Genomic DNA, 25,444 nt, shown 5'->3' on the forward strand with positions numbered 1-25,444 from the left:
CTTTGAATCACTTCATTCATCTCATATGCTTTACAATAGTATGATCAAGATTATGTAAGTAGCATGTCACTACAGAAATTATTCTTTTTATCGTTTACCTACTCGAGGACGAGTAGGAACTAAGCTTGGGGATGCTGATACGTCTCCAACGTATCTATAATTTCTGATGTTCCATGCTTGTTTTATAACAATACCTACATGTTTTGTTCACACTTTATATCGTTTTGATGCGTTTTCCGGAACTAACCTATTGACGAGATGCCGAAGGGCCAGTTGCTGTTTTCTGCTATTTTTGGTTTCAGAAATCCTACAAAGGAAATATTCTCGGAATCGGACGAAATCAGCGCCCTGATGGCGTGTAACTCACACGTTCGTTGGGAACCCCAAGAGGAAGGTATGATGCGCACAGCAGCAAGTTTTCCCTCAGAAAGAAACCAAGGTTTATCGAACCAGGAGGAGCCAAGAAGCACGTTGAAGGTTGATGGCGGCGGGATGTAGTGCGAGCGCAACACTGTGGATTCCGGCGCCAACGTGGAACCTGCACAACACAACCAAAGTACTTTGCCCCAACGAAACAGTGAGGTTGTCAATCTCACCGGCTTGCTGTAACAAAGGATTAACCGTATTGTGTGGAAGATGATTGTTTGCAGAAAACAGTAGAACAAGTATTGCAGTAGATTGTATTTCAGTATAGAGAATTGGACCGGGGTCCACAGTTCACTAGAAGTGTCTCTCCCATAAGATAAACAGCATGTTGGGTGAACAAATTACAGTTGGGCAATTGACAAATAAAGAGGGCATGACCATGCACATACATATTATGATGAGTATAGTGAGATTTAATTGGGCATTACGACAAAGTACATAGACCACCATCCAGCATGCATCTATGCCTAAAAAGTCCACCTTCAGGTTATCATCCGAACCCCCTCCAGTATTAAGTTGCAAAGCAACAGACAATTGCATTAAGTATGGTGCGTAATGTAATCAACAACTACATCCTTAGACATAGCATCAATGTTTTATCCCTAGTGGCAACAGCACAACACAACCTTAGAACTTTACATCCTTGTCCCGGTATCAATGTAGGCATGAACCCACTATCGAGCATAAATACTCCCTCTTGGAGTTACAAGCATCTACTTGGCCAGAGCATCTACTAGCAACGGAGAGCATGCAAGATCATAAACAACACATAGACATAACTTTGATAATCAACATAACAAGTATTCTCTATTCATCGGATCCCAACAAACGCAACATATAGAATTACAGATAGATGATCTTGATCATGTTAGGCAGCTCACAAGATCCGACAATGAAGCACAATGGGGAGAAGACAACCATCTAGCTACTGCTATGGACCCATAGTCCAGGGGTAGACTACTCACACATCACTCCGGAGGCGACCATGGCGGTGTAGAGTCCTCCGGGAGATGAATCCCCTCTCCGGCAGGGTGCCGGAGGCGATCTCCTGGATCCCCCGAGATGGGATCGGCGGCGGCGGCGTCTCTGTAAGGTTTTCCGTATCGTGGCTCTCGGTACTGGGGGTTTCGCGACGGAGGCTTTAAGTAGGCGGAAGGGCAAGTCAGGAGGCGGCACGAGGGCCCCACACCACAGGGCCGCACGGCCAAGGGGGGGGGGCCGCGCCGCCCTAGGGTGTGGCCACCTCGTGGCCCCACTTAGTCTCCTCTTCGGACTTCTGGAAGCTTCGTGGCAAAATAGGACCCTGGGCGTTGATTTCGTCCAATTCCGAGAATATTTCGTTACTAGGATTTCTGAAACAAAAAACAGCAGAAAACAACAACTGGCACTTCGGCATCTTGTTAATAGGTTAGTTCCAGAAAATGCACGAATATGACATAAAGTGTGCATAAAACATGTAGATAACATCAATAATGTGGCATGGAACATAAGAAATTATCGATACGTCGGAGACGTATCAGCATCCCCAAGCTTAGTTCTGCTCGTCCCGAGCAGGTAAAACGATAACACAGATAATTTCTGGAGTGACATGCCATCATAACCTTGATCATACTATTTGTAAAGCATATGTAGTGAATGCAGCGATCAAAACAATGTATATGACATGAGTAAACAAGTGAATCATAAAGCAAAGACTTTTCATGAATAGCACTTCAAGACAAGCATCAATAAGTCTTGCATAAGAGTTAACTCATAAAGCAATAATTCAAAGTAAAGGTATTGAAACAACACAAAGGAAGATTAAGTTTCAGCGGTTGCTTTCAACTTGTAACATGTATATCTCATTGATATTGTCAACATAGAGTAATATAATAAGTGCAATATGCAAATATGTAGGAATCAATGCACAATTCACACAAGTGTTTGCTTCTTGAGGTGGAGAGAAATAGGTGAACTGACTCAACAATAAAAGTAAAAGAATGGTCCTCATAGAGGAAAAGCATCGATTGCTATATTTGTGCTAGAGCTTTGATTTTGAAAACATGAAACAATTTTGTCAACGGTAGTAATAAAGCATATGTATCATGTAAATTATATCTTACAAGTTGCAAGCCTCATGCATAGTATACTAATAGTGCCCGCACCTTGTCCTAATTAGCTTGGACTACCGGATCATCACAATGCACATGTTTTAACCAAGTGTCACAAAGGGGTACCTCTATGCCGCCTGTACAAAGGTCTAAGGAGAAAGCTCGCATTGGATTTCTCGCTATTGATTATTCTCAACTTAGACATCCATACCGGGACAACATAGACAACAGATAATGGACTCCTCTTTTATGCATAAGCATGTAACAACAATTAATAATTTTCTCATTTGAGATTGAGGATATATGTCCAAAACTGAAACTTCCACCATGGATCATGGCTTTAGTTAGCGGCCCAATGCTCTTCTCTAACAATATGCATGCTTAACCATAAGGTGGTAGATCGCTCTTACTTCAGACAAGACGAATATGCATAGCAACTCACATGAAATTCAACAAAGAGTAGTTGATGGCGTCCCCAGTGAACATGGTTATCGCACAACAAGCAACTTAATAAGAGATAAAGTGCATAAGTACATATTCAATACCACAATAGTTTTTAAGCTATTTGTCCCATGAGCTATATATTGCAAAGGTGAATGATGGAATTTTAAAGGTAGCACTCAAGCAATTTACTTTGGAATGGCGGAAAAATACCATGTAGTAGGTAGGTATGGTGGACACAAATGGCATAGTGGTTGGCTCAAGTATTTTGGATGCATGAGAAGTATTCCCTCTCGATACAAGGTTTAGGCTAGCAAGGCTTATTTGAAACAAACACAAGGATGAACCGGTGCAGCAAAACTCACATAAAAGACATATTGTAAACATTATAAGACTCTACACCGTCTTCCTTGTTGTTCAAACTCAATACTAGAAATTATCTAGACCTTAGAGAAACCAAATATGCAAACCAAATTTTAGCATGCTTTATGTATTTCTTCATTAATGGGTGCAAAGCATATGATGCAAGAGCTTAAACATGAGCACAACAATTGCCAAGTATCACATTACCCAAGACATTATAGCAATTACTACATGTATCATTTTCCAATTCCAACCATATAACAATTTAACGAAGAAGAAACTTCGCCATGAATACTATGAGTAGAAACTAAGGACATACTTGTCCATATGCTACAGTGGAGCGTGTCTCTCTCCCATAAAGTGAATGCTAGGATCCATTTTATTCAAACAAAACAAAAAAAAAACAAAAACAAACCGACGCTCCAAGCAAAGCACATAAGATGTGATGGAATAAAAATATAGTTTCAGGGGAGGAACCTGATAATGTTGTCGATGAAGAAGGGGATGCCTTGGGCATCCCCAAGCTTAGACGCTTGAGTCTTCTTGATATATGCAGGGGTGAACCACCGGGGCATCCCCAAGCTTAGAGCTTTCACTCTCCTTGATCATGTTGCATCATACTCCTCTCTTGATCCTTGAAAACTTCCTCCACACCAAACTTAGAACAACTCATTAGAGGGTTAGTGACAATAAAAATTAACATATTCAGAGGTGACACAATCATTCTTAACACTTCTGGATATTGCATAAAGCTACTGGACATTAGTGGATCAAAGAAATTCATCCAACATAGCAAAAGAGGCAATGCGAAATAAAAGGCAGAATCTGTCAAAACAGAACAGTTCGTATTGACGAATTTTATCGAGGCACCAGACTTGCTCAAATGAAAATGCTCAAATTGAATAAAAGTTGCGTACATATCTGAGGATCACTCACGTAAATTGGCATATTTTTCTGAGCTACCTACAGGGAGGCAGGTCGGAATTCGTGACAGCAAAGAAATCTGAAACTGCGCAGTAATCCAAATCTAGTATGAACTTTTCTATCAACGACTTTACTTGGCACAACAAAACACAAAACTAAGATAAGGAGAGGTTGCTACAGTAGTAAACAACTTCCAAGACACAAAATAAAAACAAAATACTGTAGGTAAAAACCATGGGTTGTCTCCCATAAGCGCTTTTCTTTAACGCCTTTCAGCTAGGCGCAGAAAGTGTGTATCAAGTATTATCAAGAGACGAAGTGTCAACATCATAATTTGTTCTAATAATAGAATCAAAAGGTAACTTCATTCTCTTTCTAGGGAAGTGTTCCATACCTTTCTTGAGAGGAAATTGATATTTTATATTACCTTCCTTCATATCAATGATAGCACCAACAGTTCGAAGAAAAGGTCTTCCCAATATAATGGGACAAGATGCATTGCATTCAATATCCAAGACAACAAAATCAACGGGGACAAGGTTATTGTTAACGGTAATGCGAACATTATCAACTTTCCCCAAAGGTTTCTTTGTAGAATGATCAGCAAGATTAACATCCAAATAACAATTTTTCAGCGGTGGCAAGTCAAGCATATCATAAATTTTCTTAGGCATAACGGAAATACTTGCACCAAGATCACATAAAGCATTACAATCAAAATCTTTAACCTTCATCTTAATTATGGGCTCCCAACCATCCTCTAGCTTTCTAGGAATAGAGGCTTCGCGCTCTAGTTTCTCTTCTCTAGCTTTTATGAGAGCATTTGTAATACGTTGCGTGAAAGCCAAATTTATAGCACTAGCATTAGGACTTTTAGCAAGTTTTTGCAAGAACTTTATAACTTCAGAGATGTGGCAATCATCAAAATTCAAACCATTATAATCTAAAGCAATGGGATCATCATCCCCAATGTTGGAAAAAATTTCAGCAGCTTTATCACAGCGAGTTTTAGCGATTTTAGCGATTTGGCAGTTTCTCGCGCTTTGCATTAGAAGTGGAAACATTGCTAACACCAATTCTTTTATTATTAATAGTAGGAGGTGCAGCAACATGTGTAGCATTAGCATTACTAGTGGTGGTAATAGTCCAAACTTTAGCTACATTCTTCTCTTTAGCTAGTTTTTCATTTTCTTCTCTATCCCACCTAGCACCTTGATTCAGCCATTAATCTTATATTCTCATTAATTCTAACTTGGATGGCATTTGCTGTAGTAACAATTTTATTATGATGATTTTCATTAGTCATAACTTTCGATTTCAAAAGATCAACATCAGCAGCAAGACTATCGACTTTAGAAGCAAGTATATCAATTTTCCCAAGCTTTTCTTCAACAGATTTGTTAAAAGCAGTTTGCGTACTAATAAATTCTTTAAGCATGGCTTCAAGTCCAGGGGGTGTGTTCCTATTATTGTTGTAAGAATTCCCATAAGAATTACCATAGCCGTTGCCATTATTATAAGGATATGGCCTATAGTTGTTACTAGAATTGTTCCGGTAAGCATTGTTGTTGAAATTATTATTTTAAATGAAGTTTACATCAACATGTTCTTCTTGTGCAACCAATGAAGCTAATGGAACATTATTAGGATCAATATTAGTCCTATCATTCGCAAGCATAGACATAATAGCATCAATCTTATCACTCAAGGAAGAGGTTTCTTCGACATAATTTACCTTCTTACCTTGTGGAGCTCTTTCCGTGTGCCATTCAGAGTAGTTGATCATCATATTATCAAGAAGCTTTGTTGCTTCACCAAGAGTGATGGACATAAAGGTACCTCCAGCAGCTGAATCCAATAAATTCCGCGAAGAAAAATTTAGTCCTGCATAGAAGGTTTGGATGATCATCCAAGTAGTCAGTCCATGGGTTGGGCAATTTTTAACCAAAGATTTCATTCTTTCCCAAGTTTGAGCAACATGTTCAGTATCTAATTGTTTATAATTCATTATGCTACTCCTCAAAGATATAATTTTAGCAGGGGGATAATATCTACCAATAAAAGCATCCTTGCATTTAGTCCATGAATCAATACTATTCTTAGGCAGAGATAGCAACCAATCTTTAGCTCTTCCTCTTAATGAGAAAGGGAACAATTTTAATTTTATAATGTCACCATCTACATCCTTATACTTTTGCATTTCACATAATTCAACAAAATTATTGAGATAGGCAGCAGTATCATCAGAACTAACACCAGAAAATTGCTCTCGCATAACAAGATTCAGTAAAGCAGGTTTAATTTCAAAGATTTCTGCTGTAGTAGCAGGTGGAGCAATAGGTGTGCATAAGAAATCATTATTATTTGTGGTTGTGAAGTCACACAACTTAGTATTTTCAGGGTTGGCCATTTTAGCAACAGTAAATAAAGCAAACTAGATTAAGTAAATGCAAGTAACTAATTTTTTTGTGTTTTTGATATAGCAAACAAGATAGCAAATAAAGTAAAACTAGCAACTAATTTTTTTGTATTTTGATTTAGTGCAGCGAACAAAGTAGTAAATAAAACTAAGCAAGACAAAACAAAGTAAAGAGATTGAGAAGTGGAGACTCCCCTTGCAGCGTGTCTTGATCTCCCCGGCAACGGCGCCAGAAAAAGAGCTTGATGGCGTGTAACTCACACGTTCGTTGGGAACCCCAAGAGGAAGGTATGATGCGCACAGCAGCAAGTTTTCCCTCAGAAAGAAACCAAGGTTTATCGAACCAGGAGGAGCCAAGAAGCACGTTGAAGGTTGATGGCGGCGGGATGTAGTGCGGCGCAACACCAGGGATTCCGGCGCCAACGTGGAACCTGCACAACACAACCAAAGTACTTTGCCCCAACGAAACAGTGAGGTTGTCAATCTCACCGGCTTGCTGTAACAAAGGATTAACCGTATTGTGTGGAAGATGATTGTTTGCAGAAAACAGTAGAACAAGTATTGCAGTAGATTGTATTTCAGTATAGAGAATTGGACCGGGGTCCACAGTTCACTAGAGGTGTCTCTCCCATAAGATAAACAGCATGTTGGGTGAACAAATTACAGTTGGGCAATTGACAAATAAAGAGGGCATGACCATGCACATACATATTATGATGAGTATAGTGAGATTTAATTGGGCATTACGACAAAGTACATAGACCGCCATCCAGCATGCATCTATGCCTAAAAAGTCCACCTTCAGGTTATCATCCGAACCCCCTCCAGTATTAAGTTGCAAAGCAACAGACAATTGCATTAAGTATGGTGCGTAATGTAATCAACAACTACATCCTTAGACATAGCATCAATGTTTTATCCCTAGTGGCAACAGCACAACACAACCTTAGAACTTTCTGTCACTGTCCCAGGTATCAATGTAGGCATGAACCCACTATCGAGCATAAATACTCCCTCTTGGAGTTACAAGCATCTACTTGGCCAGAGCATCTACTAGCAACGGAGAGCATGCAAGATCATAAACAACACATAGACATAACTTTGATAATCAACATAACAAGTATTCTCTATTCATCGGATCCCAATAAACGCAACATATAGAATTACAGATAGATGATCTTGATCATGTTAGGCAGCTCACAAGATCCGACAATGAAGCACAATGGGGAGAAGACAACCATCTAGCTACTGCTATGGACCCATAGTCCAGGGGTAGACTACTCACACATCACTCCGGAGGCGACCATGGCGGCGTAGAGTCCTCCGGGAGATGAATCCCCTCTCCGGCAGGGTGCCGGAGGCGATCTCCTGGATCCCCCGAGATGGGATCGGCGGCGGCGGCGTCTCTGTAAGGTTTTCCGTATCGTGGCTCTCGGTACTGGGGGTTTCGCGACGGAGGCATTAAGTAGGCGGAAGGGCAAGTCAGGAGGCGGCACGAGGGCCCCACACCACAGGGCCGCGCGGCCAAGGGGGGGCGCCGCCCTAGGGTGTGGCCACCTCGTGGCCCCACTTCGTCTCCTCTTCGGACTTCTGGAAGCTTCGTGGCAAAATAGGACCCTGGGCGTTGATTTCGTCCAATTCCGAGAATATTTCGTTACTAGGATTTCTGAAACCAAAAACAGCAGAAACAAGCGGCACTTCGGCATCTTGTTAATAGGTTAGTTCCAGAAAATGCACGAATATGACATAAAGTGTGCATAAAACATGTAGATAACATCAATAATGTGGCATGGAACATAAGAAATTATCGATACGTCGGAGACGTATCACGCCCAGAACCTTATTTTTCCCGGAAGCTTCCAGAGAGCCAGAGAGGGACCAGAGGGGAGCCCTGGGGGCCCCACACGTGGTGGCGGCGCGGCCCAGGGGGGCGCCCCCCTAGTGTGTGGGACCCCGTGGCCCCTCCGACTCCGCCTCTTCGCCTATTTAAGCCGTCCTGACCTAAATCTTCGACACGGATTGACGAAACACCAGAAGACCTTCCAGAGCCGCCGCCATCGCGAAACTCCAATTCGGGGGACAGAAGTCTCTGTTCCGGCACCCTGCTGGGACGGGGAAGTGCCCCCGGAAGGCATCTCCACCGCCATCTTCACCGCCATCGCTGTCTCCATGATGAGGAGGGAGTAATTCTCCCCCGAGGCTGAGGGCTCTACCGTAGCTATGTGGTTCATCTCTCTCTTTGTGATCTAGTTGAATATCATCTATGTGTTACTCTGGTGATGTTATTAAAGTAGTCTATTCCTCCTCCATGATGTAATGTTGACAGTGTGTGCATCATGAAGTACTTGGTATAGGTTATGATTGTGATCTCTTGTAGATTATGAAGTTAACTATTACTATGATAGTATTGATGTGATCTATTCCACCTTTCATAGCTGATGTTGACAGTGTGCATGCTATGTTAGTACTCGGTATAATTGCGTTGGTCTATCATGCACTCTAAGGTTATTTAAATATGAACATCGAATGTTGTGGAGCTTGTTAACTCCGGCATTGAGGTGCTCTTGTAGCCCTACACAATTAATGGTGTTTGTCATCCAACAAGAGAGTGTAGAGTGGTTTTATTATGTGATCAATGTTGAGAGTGTCCACTAGTGAAAGTATGATCCCTAGGCCTTGTTTCCAAACATCGAATCTCCGTTTATTTACTGTTCTGTTGCATGTTTACTCGCTGCCATATTTTATTCAGATTGCTATTACCACTCATATACATCCATACTACTTGTATTTCACTATCTCTTCGCCGAACTTGTGCACCTATACATCTGACAAGTGTATTAGGTGTGTTGGGGATACAAGAGACTTCTTGTATCGTGATTGCAGGGTTGCTTGAGAGGGATATCTTTGACCTCTTCCTCCCTGAGTTCGATAAACCTTGGGTGATTCACTTAAGGGAAACTTGCTGCTGTTCTACAAACCTCTGCTCTTGGAGGCCCAACACTGTCTACAGGAAAAGAAGTGTGAGTAGACATCAAGCTATTTTCTGGCGCCGTTGCCGGGGAGGTAAGGTAAAAGGTATTCACATCCTCCGACTACTAAGCTACCTAGCATTGTTGCCGGTGTGTGAGTGCTCGAAGCTATTTCCTTTAGATCCTGCAATTGCATTCTTAAACACCTCTAGATTTTTGACCTTCTCCTCTTGTGGGACGGTCATTATGTTTAGCCGAGCAACACAATTCTTGATTGATAACTCATCCATATTTCTTGAATCAGCTTTTGCAGCCTCAATCTGCTTACCCTCGATCTGCCTCGTATCCATTTAAATGTATTTTTCCATCACTGCAACAACATCTACATTTGACCGGAGCTTCATGGGTCTGTTGTCCATGCTCGTTGATGGCGCAACAGCCACCATGGGTGGAGCCTCCGCGTTCCAATCAGTGTTGTCCATCATATTAGCCTCTTGCATCCCTCCTAGTGTATCATCCAGAATATCCACCGAGGTCTCTGCAGGAATGTGTGGCCTCTACAAAACTGACCTCGGGATTGAACTCCACTTGTTTTTGTTTTGGTTCAGTGGAGGTGAAGTTTTAGTTTTGACCGACAAGTTGTCCATCGTATAGCTCTCCCAAGGCATCAAAAAGCGGAAAAGCCTTATTGCTACGAAACTTCCTAGTCTTAGTAAATGACGGCAATAGAAATGAACACATGAGTGATGCATACTGTAAAATGGAATGAATAGAAGCATGTAATGAGTAATATGAACTATCTTACAATGATGAGGTTGTCCCATAGCTCTTGTTCAATTTCACCGTTTCTCATTCTAGGAAACTCCACTCTGCTGTCTAGCCTCCTTGAGTATCTTGTATTCCACTTTCAACTATTTTTTCCTTATCTTGGATTTGTCACTCTATGTAATTCACATATGGATGATTGTCGTGGAATATTTTGACCAAACATCAGAGGACCCCCCATTCTGACCCGTATATTGAATGTTATTGTGCTCATGCAGCAAATCCATGAGAGACTTTTCTAGGTCTGCATTCCAAGTGGCCCTAGCTATTTCAGTGAATTTGTGTTACCCATAGATCAGGTGTCAAAACATGGAAACAACTTTATCTACTCCTAAAAGGCTAAAACTACAATGAGACATAACAAGGAAAATTTATCAATTGTGCTTTAGTTATTCATCAAAAATTGTGGTGTGACAAAATTAGCATGACTATCTAATCCACAAACAATAAAAAATATAATATTTATCAACACATTTTATGCTAGCACATTATTATTCAGCGAACCAATTTATAAAGAAGGATGTGCTAGTGCTATAGTTTTACCTTTTACAAGAACTACACCAAGTATGTGCATGAAGTGTTCAATTTAACAATGCTATTTTGGTTTAAGATTTGAAGACACGCACCTTTAGACGATGTTCCACTCTTTTCCCCCCAGCTCTTGGTTGAAGCATCTTTTGGGAATATTTAGATTGCGACTGATCTAGCCCTGAAGATCGTCTTACAATCGTCACCGTCAACATCTTGACCCCTGAAAATATTAATGATACAAGCAGCAACACATTTATTCATCATATAAGAGTAAAAAATCTCACATGAGCTGCTTTATTAAATCACATACGAAAGACACAAGTTCATATGAACTACTTTATTACACCATATGAAAAAAAGTTCATGTATGGTATTTTATTACATCACATAAGAAGCACAATAAGTTCATATGTCACTACTTTATTATATCACATTTGACTTGCACTCCCACTACTTAATGTCGATGATCTTCCCACATTTGATGTTCAATCATATCTGTAAGGTGGTTACCTTCATTGTTGACTTGATGATTTTGTGTAGGCTCACCGTTAGGAAGGTCCACATAGTTTGCTGGAGGTATGTTGGTTATCTAACCAATTCTCATCTCTCTTGCGCATATGGATTATGTTATGCAATATTACAGCAGGAGCCGGTAACTTTACTTGGTTCTCTAACATGTCGTTTTCACTTTGATAATGGGGAAGCGCTTGTTTAAGAGTCCCAAGTACCGTTCAATACGATTCTATAACACGGCATGGCGGTGATTGAAAAGTTCTTTGCAGCTTTGAGGTGCTCGGTGACCGCGATCAAACTCGTTCAAATGGTATAGAAACCACCATCTACAAGATACAACTTGCAAGATTCACACTTGGTTTGGGTCAAGCTCAGAGTTTATTTTTCCTTTATTTTTCTTTTATTTTTTGGTTGTGTGCATCTTTAATATGTAAGAGGCTATGTCGGTACAGAGACGGGATGCAATCGGTATGTTTGTGATATTAATATATATTTTTATTAAAAAAATGTTAAGTGAGTGGCGTGTTCAGTTTGCATTCGCAGAAATCACCCTATCACATGACAAACGAAACGCGCGCGTTCAACAATGAAGAAAAAGTCTACGGCTGTTTAGAACTCCCTCTCGCCAGTCTCGCGGCCTTGCCTTTCGCCACGACCATTCAACCAGCGTCTCACACACGGCCGGCGCCTGCGCCGGAAACATGGCGGCGCATGCGAGACGGCTGGCGACGTCGCGCGACGACCCTTCGGCCAGCTCGACGTCAGGTCGGTCGCAGTTCGACCTCTCGTCGGGGGCGGCCACCACCGTGGTTTTCCTCTCCATCTTGCTCTGCTTCATCCTGCTCTGCACCTACTGCCGCTGCGCCCGGCAGCGTGCCATGTCGGGCGCGCGCGGCGGCCGTGCCACGCGCTATGGCTTCCCGAGCATCCTCCTACGCCCCGCCGATGGCACGGCGCTCCCCGTGGTGCGTTACGCCGGCGCCAAGAAAGGGCAGCAGCCCGAGGGAGATTGCCCCGTCTGCCTCGAGGCCTTCGGCGACGACGACGGCGTCAAGGTCGTCCCGGCGTGCGGCCACGTCTTCCACGCCCCGTGCATCGACCGGTGGCTCGACGAGCGCAACTCCTGCCCGGTCTGCCGGTGCGCCGTGGTCTGCTACTGCGCCGGTCGCCCAGGCCACAACGTCGACGTCGGCGGCGACGGTGACGACCAGGAGGTCGTCCTGGAGCGCGTGGTTGCCATGATTGAAGCAATAAGAGAAGAGGAGGCCGCGGCGAGGCGCATGCCGGCGACTGAGAGGGCCGGTGGATGATGATGCGTCCATGTCTGCTTGAACAGATACAGCTGACCTAACTGGGTAAGTAGTACAGAGAGATAACTGGTGTAAGTTTTTAGTAACACCCTGAGTTGTGTAGAAAAGAGATGTTGAACCATGTGGTGAAAGTCTAGCTTCACAACCAAATTTATTCCGTGATGACTTTGCTACTCTATTTCACCGTGTGTTACGTTCCACAGAGGCAACGCAAAACTAATGCAAACATCTTCTAAAAAGTAAATAAAAAAACATGTTACCCCCTCCGATCCATATTATTTGATGCTAAAATAGATGTATCTATAACTAAAATAGGTCTAGATACATCTATATTAGCTTTAAGTAATATGGATCAGGGGAGTAGTATCTTTCGCGATATTTGTTAAACGTGCAGTGCTTAATCATTCTGAGCATATAACCAACGACCACCTTAGTTGGAGACATTATCACCTTAGTTGGAGACATTACAAACCAGCTAATTAACGTATATTCTCAAGGTTATCATACAATTATACAGTTATAGACAGCAAGCCAGAAATTCAGAAATAAGCATCCTCCTTGTTGGCAAAAGGGAGCACAAATCATTGACCCATTCCTCACCTGACACTCCATTCTAGAATAGATATCAATGGGGTCAAGCAAACTGGGACACGTTTTATTTTAAACTGCTAATATTATTGGATAGGCACTAGGTGGTTGCTTGAACTATATTACAAATCGAGTTGCGGTATGAGCCAATCTGTCACTTGGGAAAATTGCAGCCCGCTAGATAGTGACATGTTGAATACCCAATTTGATCCCTGTTCCTGTCAGTCTCAGATAGGATTTTCTGTACGTAGCATATTAGTTTGTAAATACCGACCTTCTCAGCAGGGTCAATATTGGAAGAGACCGTCTGGCTCAGTAGTTACTTCAGTACACAGTTATCTTTAGTGTAATTATTTGTCTACAATACATGCAGCAGAATTCGGGACGGCCCCTGCGTGTTTCAGTTCAGTTCACAAGCCATGTATCAAGTTTCAAACAAGAGGAGCATGCCCTTTCCTTTGAACATAGGATTCTATCAACTGATCTAAACTTGCAATGAAGCTAGTGCGAAGGACGTTCGAAAGACTGCCTGCTTAATGCAATGTATTGATCTGGAAAGTACCGGATCCAACCCAAGATTTTTCCAGGCTACATTCCATGGGCATCATCACAGGTGGACTGAACCGACCGTTCTCTTCAATGGTGACCTGATTGATAACAGTTTCAGATTGCCAAATAATCCCATTTCTTTCCTTGCTACTGGAGAGCTATTGTGGCCATTGCCCGCTAATTTGTTGATGACTTATATCGGGTTCTTGTTGGGTTCTGTTGTCATATGCATTCAAAGAAGCAATCGGGCATTGCTATGTTTGATAGAATACTATCTGCAATAACCGGATAAGAAAGTAGTTGAACTCATACAACCTGCAAGTTAGTGAGCAAGTTTTGTTTTTTGTTTTCTGGTTTCAGAGGGTTTCAGGTTGTTGGCTCTCTGAATCCATCCGTCTTTGTTGGCTTGTACAGCTTTCCCCCTTCTATAAATGAAAAAGCAGGGCTCCTGCGGTTCGGGTCAAAGAAAGTAGTTGAAAGACCAAGTGCATGTACTATATTACATGTGAAAGAACATTAGACTACAAAAGAATAGCATGTGATGAACTATATACAAATCAATACAAAACGAACTACACTTATCAGTAGATATTAATTTACAAAGATGAACTAATGTTTAGGCTAACCCTAGCACTATGTATACTTGCAATAACTAACAATCGATCAAAAGTAAGTGTAGTAGGGCCTTCCAAGTGCAGTCTGAATGGTTGCTGTTCAGAAATGAGAACCGTGCGTCTTTTATTCTTTTGGGCACAGCTTCCCATGCAGTTCATAGCACATCATCCAGTTCTGCACTTGCTTGCACGGTGGTTGTCTAAAAATATGGTACCCTCCGGCGTTGACAACATCTGTCCTGATAATTGGGCAACCATGTCGTTACAAGGACACAAAAATATGGATTGATGGTACATCTACAAGACCAGAAGAGCATCGGCGATTTTCTCAATAAAAGAGTGTTTCTTGCATAGTTTAAAATAGCCGGCTATAGCCCGCCCCGCATGGTGCGGCTAACTGCATTAGCCCGCTAAAAGGTGTTAAAGTCCTTAAATAGCCGGCTATAGCCAGGCTATAGCCGGGCTATAGCTGTTTGGGGAGGCGCGGCTATATCCTGTAGCCGGCTATTTTAAACATTGTCTTGCCATAATTTTCTTCAGTGGAAGATGGTTTCCTTCCATGATTTTCTTTAATGAGATGAAAGAGGGTTCCTTACCACTTCATAACTGTAGTTTGGCCCATTTTCTTATGAAGTAGTATCCGTCACTAAACCACGTGGTCAATATGGCGTCAATGTTTCATGTTGATATCATTCTTTGAGTTTTATCACAACAGATCAACGTTTACAGTGTAAATTTCCATAATCACACTACCTAGTATCTACTGAATCTTTCATGGTGTTTCTAAATATTTGATGGTAGCTTAAAAATTTAACAACCTTCAGTTGAACACAATTACTTTTTTCTGCATTACGCATCTATGAAATCAAACTGCAACTGCATGTATATGAAGGAACAGGAGAATATATGTAGTACCTGTGTGGTGGAGTGTGGGCCTTATGATTATCCCATGCAGTTGCTTCTCATCTCTTAGAACCATCGTCCCTTCTTTGCAGTTGCATTTTTCAACTCCATTACTAGTTCTTCCCGTTGAGCCTCTACTTCTGCATACTGCATGCTTACGTTGAGTAACCGATCCTGCATATCTTTTAGCTCTGACTCCAGTTGTGCTACCCTGTTATCATCCTTGTTATCCTTTTCATCCCTGCTACCAGATTGCCCCTCTCCCGTTGGACTGCAGAGGGTAAAATGAGAGAATATGATCATTTGAAAGGTATCCCAATATCATTAATGATGCACAGCAGTACAAACCACTTGAAATGAAAACCATTCTAATGTGCATATTATTTTGACCATGTTAATGGTATGATGAGGTTATTTATTAGAAGCTGTCAAATAACAGACACACAAATCAAATGTCTCCTTGTTTCTTTTCTCTCGATTACTAGCAATATTTTTACTGTAACTGTTTTAGGATGTCATCTATTCTAGAACCGACGTATTTTGCACAGAGACCATGTAGGGCCAGCTACATTGCAGGAGTGGCGGAGCCCTAGCCCATTAAAATTTTGCCAAAGAGACCCTTGGAAATTGGTCCATTTGCACCAAACCTTCTTGCTTTTGCCCTCTGGGTCCATTTTGTATAGAATAGTTAGTGCCACACAGACTATTTCCCAGGAGCACTGTTGCTTTCTTGATGCTTAATGGATTGACCTAGATGGGTTGCGTCTCTCAGAACACGGGAGCTTAGCTAAGACTCAAATATGCATGGTATAGCAAATGAAATTCAGTGAAATTGTGTTTTACTAGTAACAGAATGTCTGAGGGATCAAGGATGATATGAATAAATTCACCTCTGCAGTTGTGCCCTATACAGTTTATTTTGCTCCAGTGCCTCAGCAAGTCTAGTCTCCAGTAAATGTATCTTCGATTGAATGTCTGGATCCTCATGAACAGGAGTGCCTCCATTGTCATTAGCACTATCATCATTACCCTAAAGCAGTAAGGAAATAGTTAAGTGAAAATAGTGCACGTGGCCATCACAAGTTAAGGTATAATTCTAAATGGCTCACCTGATTTATTACAAGCCTTGCTTGCATGGATTTACCACGGGTTTCTTCATCAGCTTCATGCGAAATACTCTGGATACAAGAGACTTTGTCTGTTAACATGGCCTTCTGCACCTTTAGTTCTTCACATTCTTCAGACAATGATTGCAGGACCTCTTCTAATTTTTTCTTTTCAAACTTAGCCTGATCAAGAGAATTTTGTAGTTTGGAAACTTCATCTTGGATGCTTGCCATTTTGTTGACCTGGATTTTTAGCTCAGAAATTTCTTCCATTACTTGCTGTTTCTCATAATCACTAGATTTATACTTTAACTCTAGTTCGTCTGAAGTTTTCCTCAAGTTTTCTTCATTGGATCTAGCAGCTTCCATCAATCTTCTTATATGCTCAACATCTGTTGTCAGTGTTTCTTCATTCTGTTTGGATGCATTAAGCGAATCAGTCAGGTCTTTAATTTTGCTCTTAGACTCCGTACGAAGATCTTCCAACTGGGACTCATAATGTCTCATTTGTGCATTGATATCTTCAAGATTAGCCTCAAGTTTACCCTTGTCTGCTCGTAGGATAGAGACCTCATGTATGTTATCCACGGCAGTACTTTCTCGCTCTCCGTCTGTGGATGACAGTTCTGCGGTAAGGCTCATGATCTCCCTCTCAAGATTCTTCACTTCAACAATCTTTTCATTCTCAATCTTGTTTAAAAGGAAATGTGCACGATTTATCCTCTCCTCATGTTCCTTGTGCTCCTGGAATATATTCTCCAGCTTTGAAAGCAAAGATTGTTCTTTTAAAGTTATGTCTTTTTGAAGCATAGATATTTTTGTCTCTAGGAACTCCACTGTATTGAACAAATCTGCTGTCTTCCTTTTTGATTGATCCAATTCCTGTTCTAGCTGTGCACAACGGCCATGTAATTCTAGCTTTTGCTTCTTTAGGTCCACTGTTAGAGTCTGAAGAGAACTGCATTCTTCAGTAATACTGTCAATTGTGGCCTGTAGTTTTTCTTTCGATCTGCTTAGAGCGTCCGAATCCTCTTGAAGCTCTGACAACCTTCTCTGAGAATCTAAATGTTTTTGCTTCAGTTCCAGCTTTGCAGCCTCAATCTCTGCTTGCTGCTGTTCTACTAAATCATTAATAGTTGTCATAAGTGATATAGAATCATCCATTTGTAGCTTGATTGACTCGTTTTCACTTGCCAGAGAAGTCAACTGAGCCTCTAGTTCAGATATGAACTGTGTCAGCTCAATATTCTCATATTCCAACTTTGATACATGCGACTCCAGTTCAACTTTTCGCCTTTCAACCTCACTGATCGTTTCTTCGAGAACCTTATTGGCGGAAACATGGGAATTTACGCTGCTGGTGAGCACAAGTAGATCTTCTCTCGCTTCATCCAAGCATTTTGAAGTCATGCTACTTTCTTCAAGTGAAACTGCCAAACGTTCCTCTAACTGACTCTTCTCCTTCTGAATATCAGCAAGGGTGTTCTCCATTTCTCTCACACAATGGTGAAAACCATCAATGTCTTGTTCTTTCAGCATAATTGTATCCACAAGCTCACTGATCTTTGCTTCGAGAACCTTATTGGCAGAAGCATGGGAATCTACACTGCTGGTGAGCACACGGAGATCTTCTCGTGCTTCATCCAAGCATTTTGAAGTCATGATACTTTCTTCGAGTGAAGCTGCCAAACGTTCCTCTAACTGACTTTTCTCCTTCTGAATATCAGAGATGGTATTCTCCATTTCTCTCTTACAATGGTGAAAACCATCAATTTCCTGTTCTTTCAGCAGAACTGTATGCACAAGCTCACTGATCTTTGCTTCAAGAACCTCATTGGCAGAAACATGGGAATCTATACTGCTGGTGAGCACACGGAGATTTTCTCGCGCTTCATCCAAGAATTTTGAAGTCATGCTACTTTCTTCGAGTGAAGCTGCCAAACGTTCCTCTAACTGACTCTTCTCCTTCTGAATATCAGAGATGCCATTCTCCATTTCTCTCTTACAATGGTGAAAACCATCAATTTCTTGTTCTTTCAGCAGAACTGTATGCACAAGCTCACTGATCTTTGCTTCCAGAACCTTATTGGCAGAAACATGGGAATCTACACTGCTGGTAAGCACAAGCATATCTTCCCGCGCTTCATCCAAGCATTTTGAAGTCATACTACTTTCTTGAAGTGATGCTGCCAAACGTTCCTCTAACTGAGTCTTCTCCTTCTGAATATCAGAAATGTTGTTCTCCATTTCTCCTACACAATGTTGCAAACCATCAATCTCTTGTTCTTTCAGCAGAACTGCATGCTTCAACACATCCAACTCATTGTCAGTATAATCAGGTTCCTTTAACTGACTCCTCTCCTTCTGAATATCAGAAATGGTGTTCTCCATTTCTCTTAGACGATGCTGCAAACCATCGATCTCTTGTTCCTTAAGCAGAACTGTACGCTTCAACACATCTAACTCAGTTTCAGTATCATCAGGTTCCTCTAACTGACTCCTCTCCTTCTGAATATCAGAAATGGTGTTCTCCATTTCTCTTAGACGATGCTGCAAACCATCGATCTCTTGTTCCTTAAGCAGAACTGTACGCTTCAACACATCTAGCTCAGTTGTATCATCAGGTTCCTCTAACTGACTCCTCTCCTTCTGAATATCAGAAATGGTGTTCTCCATTTCTCTTATACGATGCTGCAAACCATCGATCTCTTGTTCCTTAAGCAGAACTGTACGCTTCAACACATCTAACTCAGTTTCAGTATCATCAGGTTCCTCTAACTGACACTTCTTCTGAATATCAGAAATGGTGTTCTCCATTTCTATCATACGATGCTGCAAATCATCGATCTCTTGTTCTTTCAGCAGAACTGTACGCTTCAACACATCTAACTCAGTTTCAGTACCATCAGGTTCCTCTACCTGACACTTCTTCTGAATATCAGAAATGGTGTTCTCCATTTCTCTTATACAATGTTGCAAACCATCAATCTCTTGTTCTTTCAGCAGAACTGTACGCTTCAACACATCTAGCTCAGTTTCAGTATCATCGGGTTCTCCACTTCTCAGTTTGTAATGTCTTGAAGTGTCAGTGTCCGCTCCCTCCAGTTCAGTGGCATGGAGGAGCTTTTCCCTCAGCTCAGACAATTCAAGTGTTGTCTCTTTTAACTCATCTTGGCTAATCTGAAACTTCTCTTCTAGCCCACTGAACACAGACCTCAAATTCAGCTCCAGCTCAGTGGCATGGAGGAGCTTTTCCCTCAGATCAGATAATTCAAGTGTTCTCTCTTTTAACTCATCTTGGCTTTTCTGAAACTTCTCTTCTAGCCCACTGAACTCGGACCCCAAATTCAGCAGATTCAGCTCAAGGTCAGCACATTTTCTCTCTAGGTGTTCTACGTCAGATGATGATCTGCCTGCAGTGGGTATTTCTTCACTGCTAGAAATGCAGGGATCCTCTCCTTTTGTCATCCCGCTCGCTTCTTTCAACTTATATATAAGCCCCAAATTTTCCTCGGTTAATTCAGAACAGTCATTCTCCAGCTCCTGTATTTTGACCTTCAAAAACTCGTTTTCTTTTTCCACTTCAAGATAAATAGTATTTGGGCCTACACCATCGGCATTTTCTATACTGAGCATACGATTCAATTTCTCCCTCAACATTGTGATTTCATCTTCTTTTAGCGACAGTATTCTAGCCCATTCGGCAGCATCTCGAACTGTCGATTCACTTTTCGAGACATCATGATCAACCACATCACTCGCTTGGGGAAGTTTGGACATTTCCACTCTCTGTAGTTCTATTGTTTCTTCCAGTTCTTGAAGAATAGAAACAAGCTCTATATTGGTTTCTTGGGTCTTGTTCAGTTGGGTTGTTAGGTTTGCATTTGACTCTTTCAGAAACTGCACCTCGTCTATAGTTTCCTTCTGAAGAAATATGACATCCGCACATTCTGGAGTTCCTACAATAGTTTGACGTGCGGTTAAATCCTCCAAAGATGATTTCAGTTCTTCAATTTCCCGCCTCAAGGAATCCCGTTCAGAATGTGAAGCAGAAAGTTCCAGCAATAGCTCAGCTTGCTGCTTCGATTTGTCAGTGCATTCATTCTTCAGTGTCTCCATTTCAATTTTCAATTTGCGAGAATGCCTTTCCCACATTTTTGCCTTTCCTTGTAATTTCTCAACTATTTCTTCAGCGGTGTTACGGAGATCTTTGGATGAATCATCACCACGATTCAAACTATCATGGTTAACATAAGAACTAGCGGCATCTTGGCTCCCCATCTGCAATCCTTCATTTGAGTTATCCCTAGGAGACAAGTTCTTCCTATCTCCAGAATTTGAACTTCGACGAGACTTCGGTGCTGAGAAACTCGCATCCTGAAATTACATATGCAGTCTGTATTTACACATAGCACATTGAAAAAGTAAGTAGCATGTGCATTCCACGAATGCAGAAGCTGGGAGTTATCTAAGAAACAAATAGTACACTGATTGCTGAAAAAGGAAGTTATTATTCTTTGTTAGCTTTTAACCATATTCAGACATTTACTTTTATCTATTATTTAGTTATTCATAATGCTAGAGTTCTCATAGAAGACAAATGAACATCAACAAGTACATAATATTATTAGGAAAATACTTGCAAGGGGGTGTGGCAACCATAGCCAAAGGGTGTGGGTTGAGTCATGGACTTGAAACAATTTTTATTTTTTATTTTTGCTTCTTCACTTAGAACAGACATTTACCAGTACGGTCGAAAAGGAGGGGATATATGAATGTTGATTGGATCTATCTCTGACAGAAGAAGACAAAACAAATATCGTCTATTTAACATATGTCAGTAGTTATATAACAAAGCGGATATGTATCCTCAGAATACACTCTTTTTAGTATCAAACATCATATTAGCCTGAGCGAAAACTTCTGACTGCATATATTGAGATCTAACAAGATAACTAAGAAGCCAAGACCATCAATATGGAAGTGTTGTTTGGATATGGAAGAATGTTTTAGCTGTAAATTTGTTATTGGTCATCCTTATGCACATGTGAATGTAACTGGAGGAAATATGTTTGAAGTATTTGGAATATGGGGGAATTAAGCAATAGAAGCAACAGAGTAGCTACGAGCCTACGACATCCCAAGCTATAGTTTTCAGCTCAAACTCACAGCTCATCAGTGGACATAACTGTTCAAGCAGGAACCATTATAACATATGGAGGCATTCAAACTGTTGGGAGTTATTTCATTTGCTGCATGCCTGCACCACGTGTCATCTATGAGGACCAACAGCTTTCTGTCTCGACAAACTTATTTGAAGAAAGAATACTTGGTCAGATATGAGTTTTAGCCAAGCGAATCGTACCCGATTTCCAGATTCATCTTGACAAGCACCTTCATTTCCTGGCAAAGAGCGAGCATGCTTGTTCACAATATCGTAAAAGCCAGATTTTCTGCCCATCTCACCGTTGGTTGGACTAGAGTCAACAAGATGAGTAGACAGCTCACTCCATGATTTCCCACTGCATATAATGCCAATATGAGAATAGAAAACAAGACCTATGAGCATTCAAGAGACAATAAATAGTAGAAGTTTAGGCTGTCAAAGTGTCCATCAAAGACCAAAGATACATATTTGCAAGAACTGGAGTGAAAATAGGAACGATGGACATGTCATTATGTCGATGTGAAAACATGGCCCAGTTACCTGGATTTCTTTGCGCCAAGACACTGAATCTTAAGCTGCAAAACAGAAACAGTAGAGATCATCATAAACAGAACAAAGACAGATTTGATAGTTTTTTAATCCAATACAATGCTTCCTTCTGGCCTGTACAAAGTGCGACTGCTAGTAATACTAGGTTACAAGCTGAGGCTGACAACCATAAACTAACATATATCTATCAAAGAAACTGTACTTTTAGAGGTACATAAATGAGACAAAAGGTTAGATAAAGTTAAGCATTTGTGGTACATCCAAGAATCAACTAACATAGATGGCAGGTCAACAGAACTGAGAAAAGGCTAGAGAATATCAAAGCATCTGCACTTTTGAGAGAGCTATCAACCTGTAGGAAACTCTATGGTTCAGGGCAAAGCATCTGCACTTTAAGTGGTATGTACAATGAAAGCAAAGGCTAGAAAATATCAACCTGTACGCAACTAGATGGACCAAAGCCATTGTGAAATAGAAGGTCGTGTGGGATGAAATAAACCATCAGAAATTCTCTAGAATACAACAAGTACAAATAACTGAAATATACCTGTAAAACTGTGCCAGAATTAGACTTCTTCAATGGCAAAGAGATGTCCGTGGAATCTGATGAACTGAGATAGGTTGTCAAGTTAAGGAACGCTTCACCAAGAATAGCAGTTTTTGTTGATCCCTGTAATGGTAGATGTGTTGTCGGTAAGGAAGCAGTATAATGAAGGAACGGAAAATTGGTAGGCAAGTGTGTGAGATTTGTAAAAATCATGCTAGCAATAGCCTTACCATGGAAACAACAATCTTGCACTGATACTCCTGATATTCTTGTGACACTTCATCTCGAGAAAACCGAATAGATTGCAGGATGGAGTCAGGCCATTCACAGATTCCATTAAGAGCAGCTGCTTTACTTGATTTGGCAATTGTTTTTCCACTGCCCACTGAAATAATTGTAATGAGTAGCCTGTCTGATACTACTGGTACCTATTGAGCAAGCACCAATCAGAAATTCATCAATTGCATTGTTGTGGTATTTCCTTTATAGTGTGGTGCACTGCTATGTGTTTCCATGTCATACCAAACAAAAGGAGTGCAGCTATTCAAACAACTACTATTAAATCTTCCTCCCTCTATTCGAGCAATTGGTGTAGCACCTCATTATTTGCAACTGGAGTAGAAAATCCTTTACAGCTCATGCTTTTACATATCAGTGAGACAATAGGGTGGCAAATCCTAAAGTGCCACCAAATGGAGTAGAGGAAATCCTCAATTTTTGTCCTAACGAAGATCATATAATATCAGAGTCCATTTTTATCGAGCTACTTTAAGACGCATGCTCGTCTTAGCTAGGACCTAGGATTGAAGCAGTCCTAACGAATGGAGTAGAAAAATCCTCATTTTTTTGTAACAAAGATCGTACAGTATCAGCTCATCTTCTATCAAATTACTTTCTTAGCTAGGGCTAGGACTGAAGCATGCCACTCCATGTATAAAAGGGAACTGTCGCCACCTTACGATGCCTCCATGGCCCAATGTTAGACGTCACAATCACAACTGAGCTTAAATATGTCAAGCTAACAAATTGCAATTAATTTGTATCCGGATACATAATCATGTCAACATTCTTTCTACGACTAGCATTTATTGCCCTGTCTTATCGAATAAAACCATACCACGCATCTCAGTGTGAAGTTTTTTGCTGACTCTTTTACGTTTTCTCTTGCTCTTTTTTATTTTGCCGTTTGGCTGTTGCCTTTAAACTGTATACTTTGCCAATACAAATGACACGCGTTTTGATGCAGGTTCGAGAAAAAGAAAACCACACCACACATGGGTTATGTAATTCTTTGCCACCAAACTTCTCCTACTGCATGACCGACATAGACATTCATAAATAACGAGAACAGAGGGGGAGACCTTGAACCTGGGCCGGTTGAAACACACCACTGCAAGTCAGCCCAGGATTGTTTTCGCACATATTCATATACATTTATCGTTTTTCCTAAAATGTTGCAGACACAAAACTCATGCAGTAGGAAATTAATTGTATAAATGTGTCTATTCTCGTAGTCAAATAATCGGTACATTAGGGCACCGATTAAAAAATGAGCATATTCTCGAAGTCAGAAAAACAATCGACCATTCACGCGCCAATTCCCTAACCAAGAGAGAGACTGCGAACGCCTGATCCTGCATTGAGATCACCGGGTAACGAAACAAATCTACAATGTGTCCACTCTAGCAACCGAACCGCCAATTCCATCCCAAATCGCTCGAAACGCAAGAATGCAAAATGTGAGCAGCATATATTCCGAACAATTCACCTGGACGGCGCAGAAGTCGGAGAAACTGAACTCCATCCGCCGGCCGAGCCGATCCGACGGGCGGCTCCGATTCGGCTTCGACATCCCGCCTCCCCTCCAATCACCCCGTGTCTCTAAACTCGTCCGTTAGCGCCGCCAAAATCACCCCCTGTAGCTCAGGCGCGGCCCGGCCGGTCGCGCCCTCGTCGTCCCCGCCGCGGCATGGCACGGACGGATTTGTTCGTCGACGGAGCGCCGAGACGGAGGTGGAGGAGGGAAATGGATTGGGAGATTCGAGGCGAGAAAATTGCGGGAGGCGGCGAGGAGTTGGCGCCTGGTTTAGCAAATGGGCCGAGAGCTTAACACGGGTGCTCGTCTCGATCCCTTTTTTTTCTTCATTTTCAGCATTTAATTTTTTACTAGAAAGCACCACTCTACGAAAACCACTCTACGAATGTATCCAGTATTTTCACGCGTGTAGTGCTCCCACAAATAAGTACTCCCTCCGTCCTATAATAGAAGGCTCTTGTTTTTTCAACTTTTGTGTCATGAATTTGTCATAATTTATCTTCTAAAACATTAACTTGATTTGCGATTCATATTCGCTGCGGAGTTTGTCTCGGCAAGGAATTAAAATGTGGATCTCCATTTTCTATGTTCTACCGACTGTTTCTGGCCGTAACAAGTTCTAACTTTTTGTTGTTGTGATTACCAATTTAACAATGAAAAGTTGTCACGATAATAATACACAATCCAAGATGAGATCAAGAGTGTGGGTATTCTAGTGTTAACAGTATCTAAGAGATGATAATCAAAATGTTAGCTACTCGATTAAATAGTATTCTGCCTAAGATTATTGTAGA

The 25,444-nt window shown here is 41.4% G+C and overlaps 2 protein-coding genes across 6 annotated transcripts; one reads left to right on the forward strand and one right to left on the reverse strand.

Annotated features, from left to right (window-relative positions):
* Positions 1-12,073: 12,073 nt before the first annotated feature.
* Positions 12,074-14,165, forward strand: LOC127308339 (RING-H2 finger protein ATL39). Of its 2 annotated transcripts, none has more exons than XM_051339144.2 (2): positions 12,074-12,856; positions 13,773-14,165. In XM_051339144.2, exon 1 carries the CDS (start codon positions 12,203-12,205, stop codon positions 12,809-12,811), a length of 609 nt encoding a protein of 202 aa, XP_051195104.1. In that variant the 5' UTR covers positions 12,074-12,202; the 3' UTR covers positions 12,812-12,856; positions 13,773-14,165. The 2 variants fall into 2 exon arrangements, with proteins under 2 accessions (XP_051195104.1, XP_051195110.1); XM_051339150.2 differs by having other exon boundaries at positions 13,776-14,165.
* On the reverse strand, positions 14,123-24,913 carry LOC127308303 (uncharacterized). 4 transcript variants are annotated; one of them, XM_051339104.2, is made up of 9 exons: positions 24,603-24,913; positions 23,065-23,262; positions 22,835-22,957; positions 22,279-22,313; positions 21,937-22,093; positions 16,575-20,948; positions 16,356-16,495; positions 15,478-15,736; positions 14,123-14,223 (listed from the first exon to the last, which is right to left on the reverse strand). In XM_051339104.2, the coding sequence occupies exons 1-8, from the start codon at positions 24,684-24,686 to the stop codon at positions 15,532-15,534; spliced, it is 5,316 nt and encodes a 1,771-aa protein (XP_051195064.1). In that variant the 5' UTR covers positions 24,687-24,913; the 3' UTR covers positions 14,123-14,223; positions 15,478-15,531. The 4 variants fall into 4 exon arrangements, with proteins under 4 accessions (XP_051195064.1, XP_051195050.1, XP_051195054.1 ...); XM_051339090.2 differs by lacking the exon at positions 14,123-14,223 and adding an exon at positions 14,294-14,396; XM_051339094.2 differs by lacking the exon at positions 14,123-14,223 and adding an exon at positions 14,419-14,796.
* Between the last annotated feature and the right edge of the window lie 531 nt (positions 24,914-25,444).

The sequence above is a fragment of the Lolium perenne genome, chromosome 1 (genome assembly GCF_019359855.2).
Source record: "Lolium perenne isolate Kyuss_39 chromosome 1, Kyuss_2.0, whole genome shotgun sequence".
Lineage (NCBI taxonomy): Eukaryota > Viridiplantae > Streptophyta > Magnoliopsida > Poales > Poaceae > Lolium > Lolium perenne.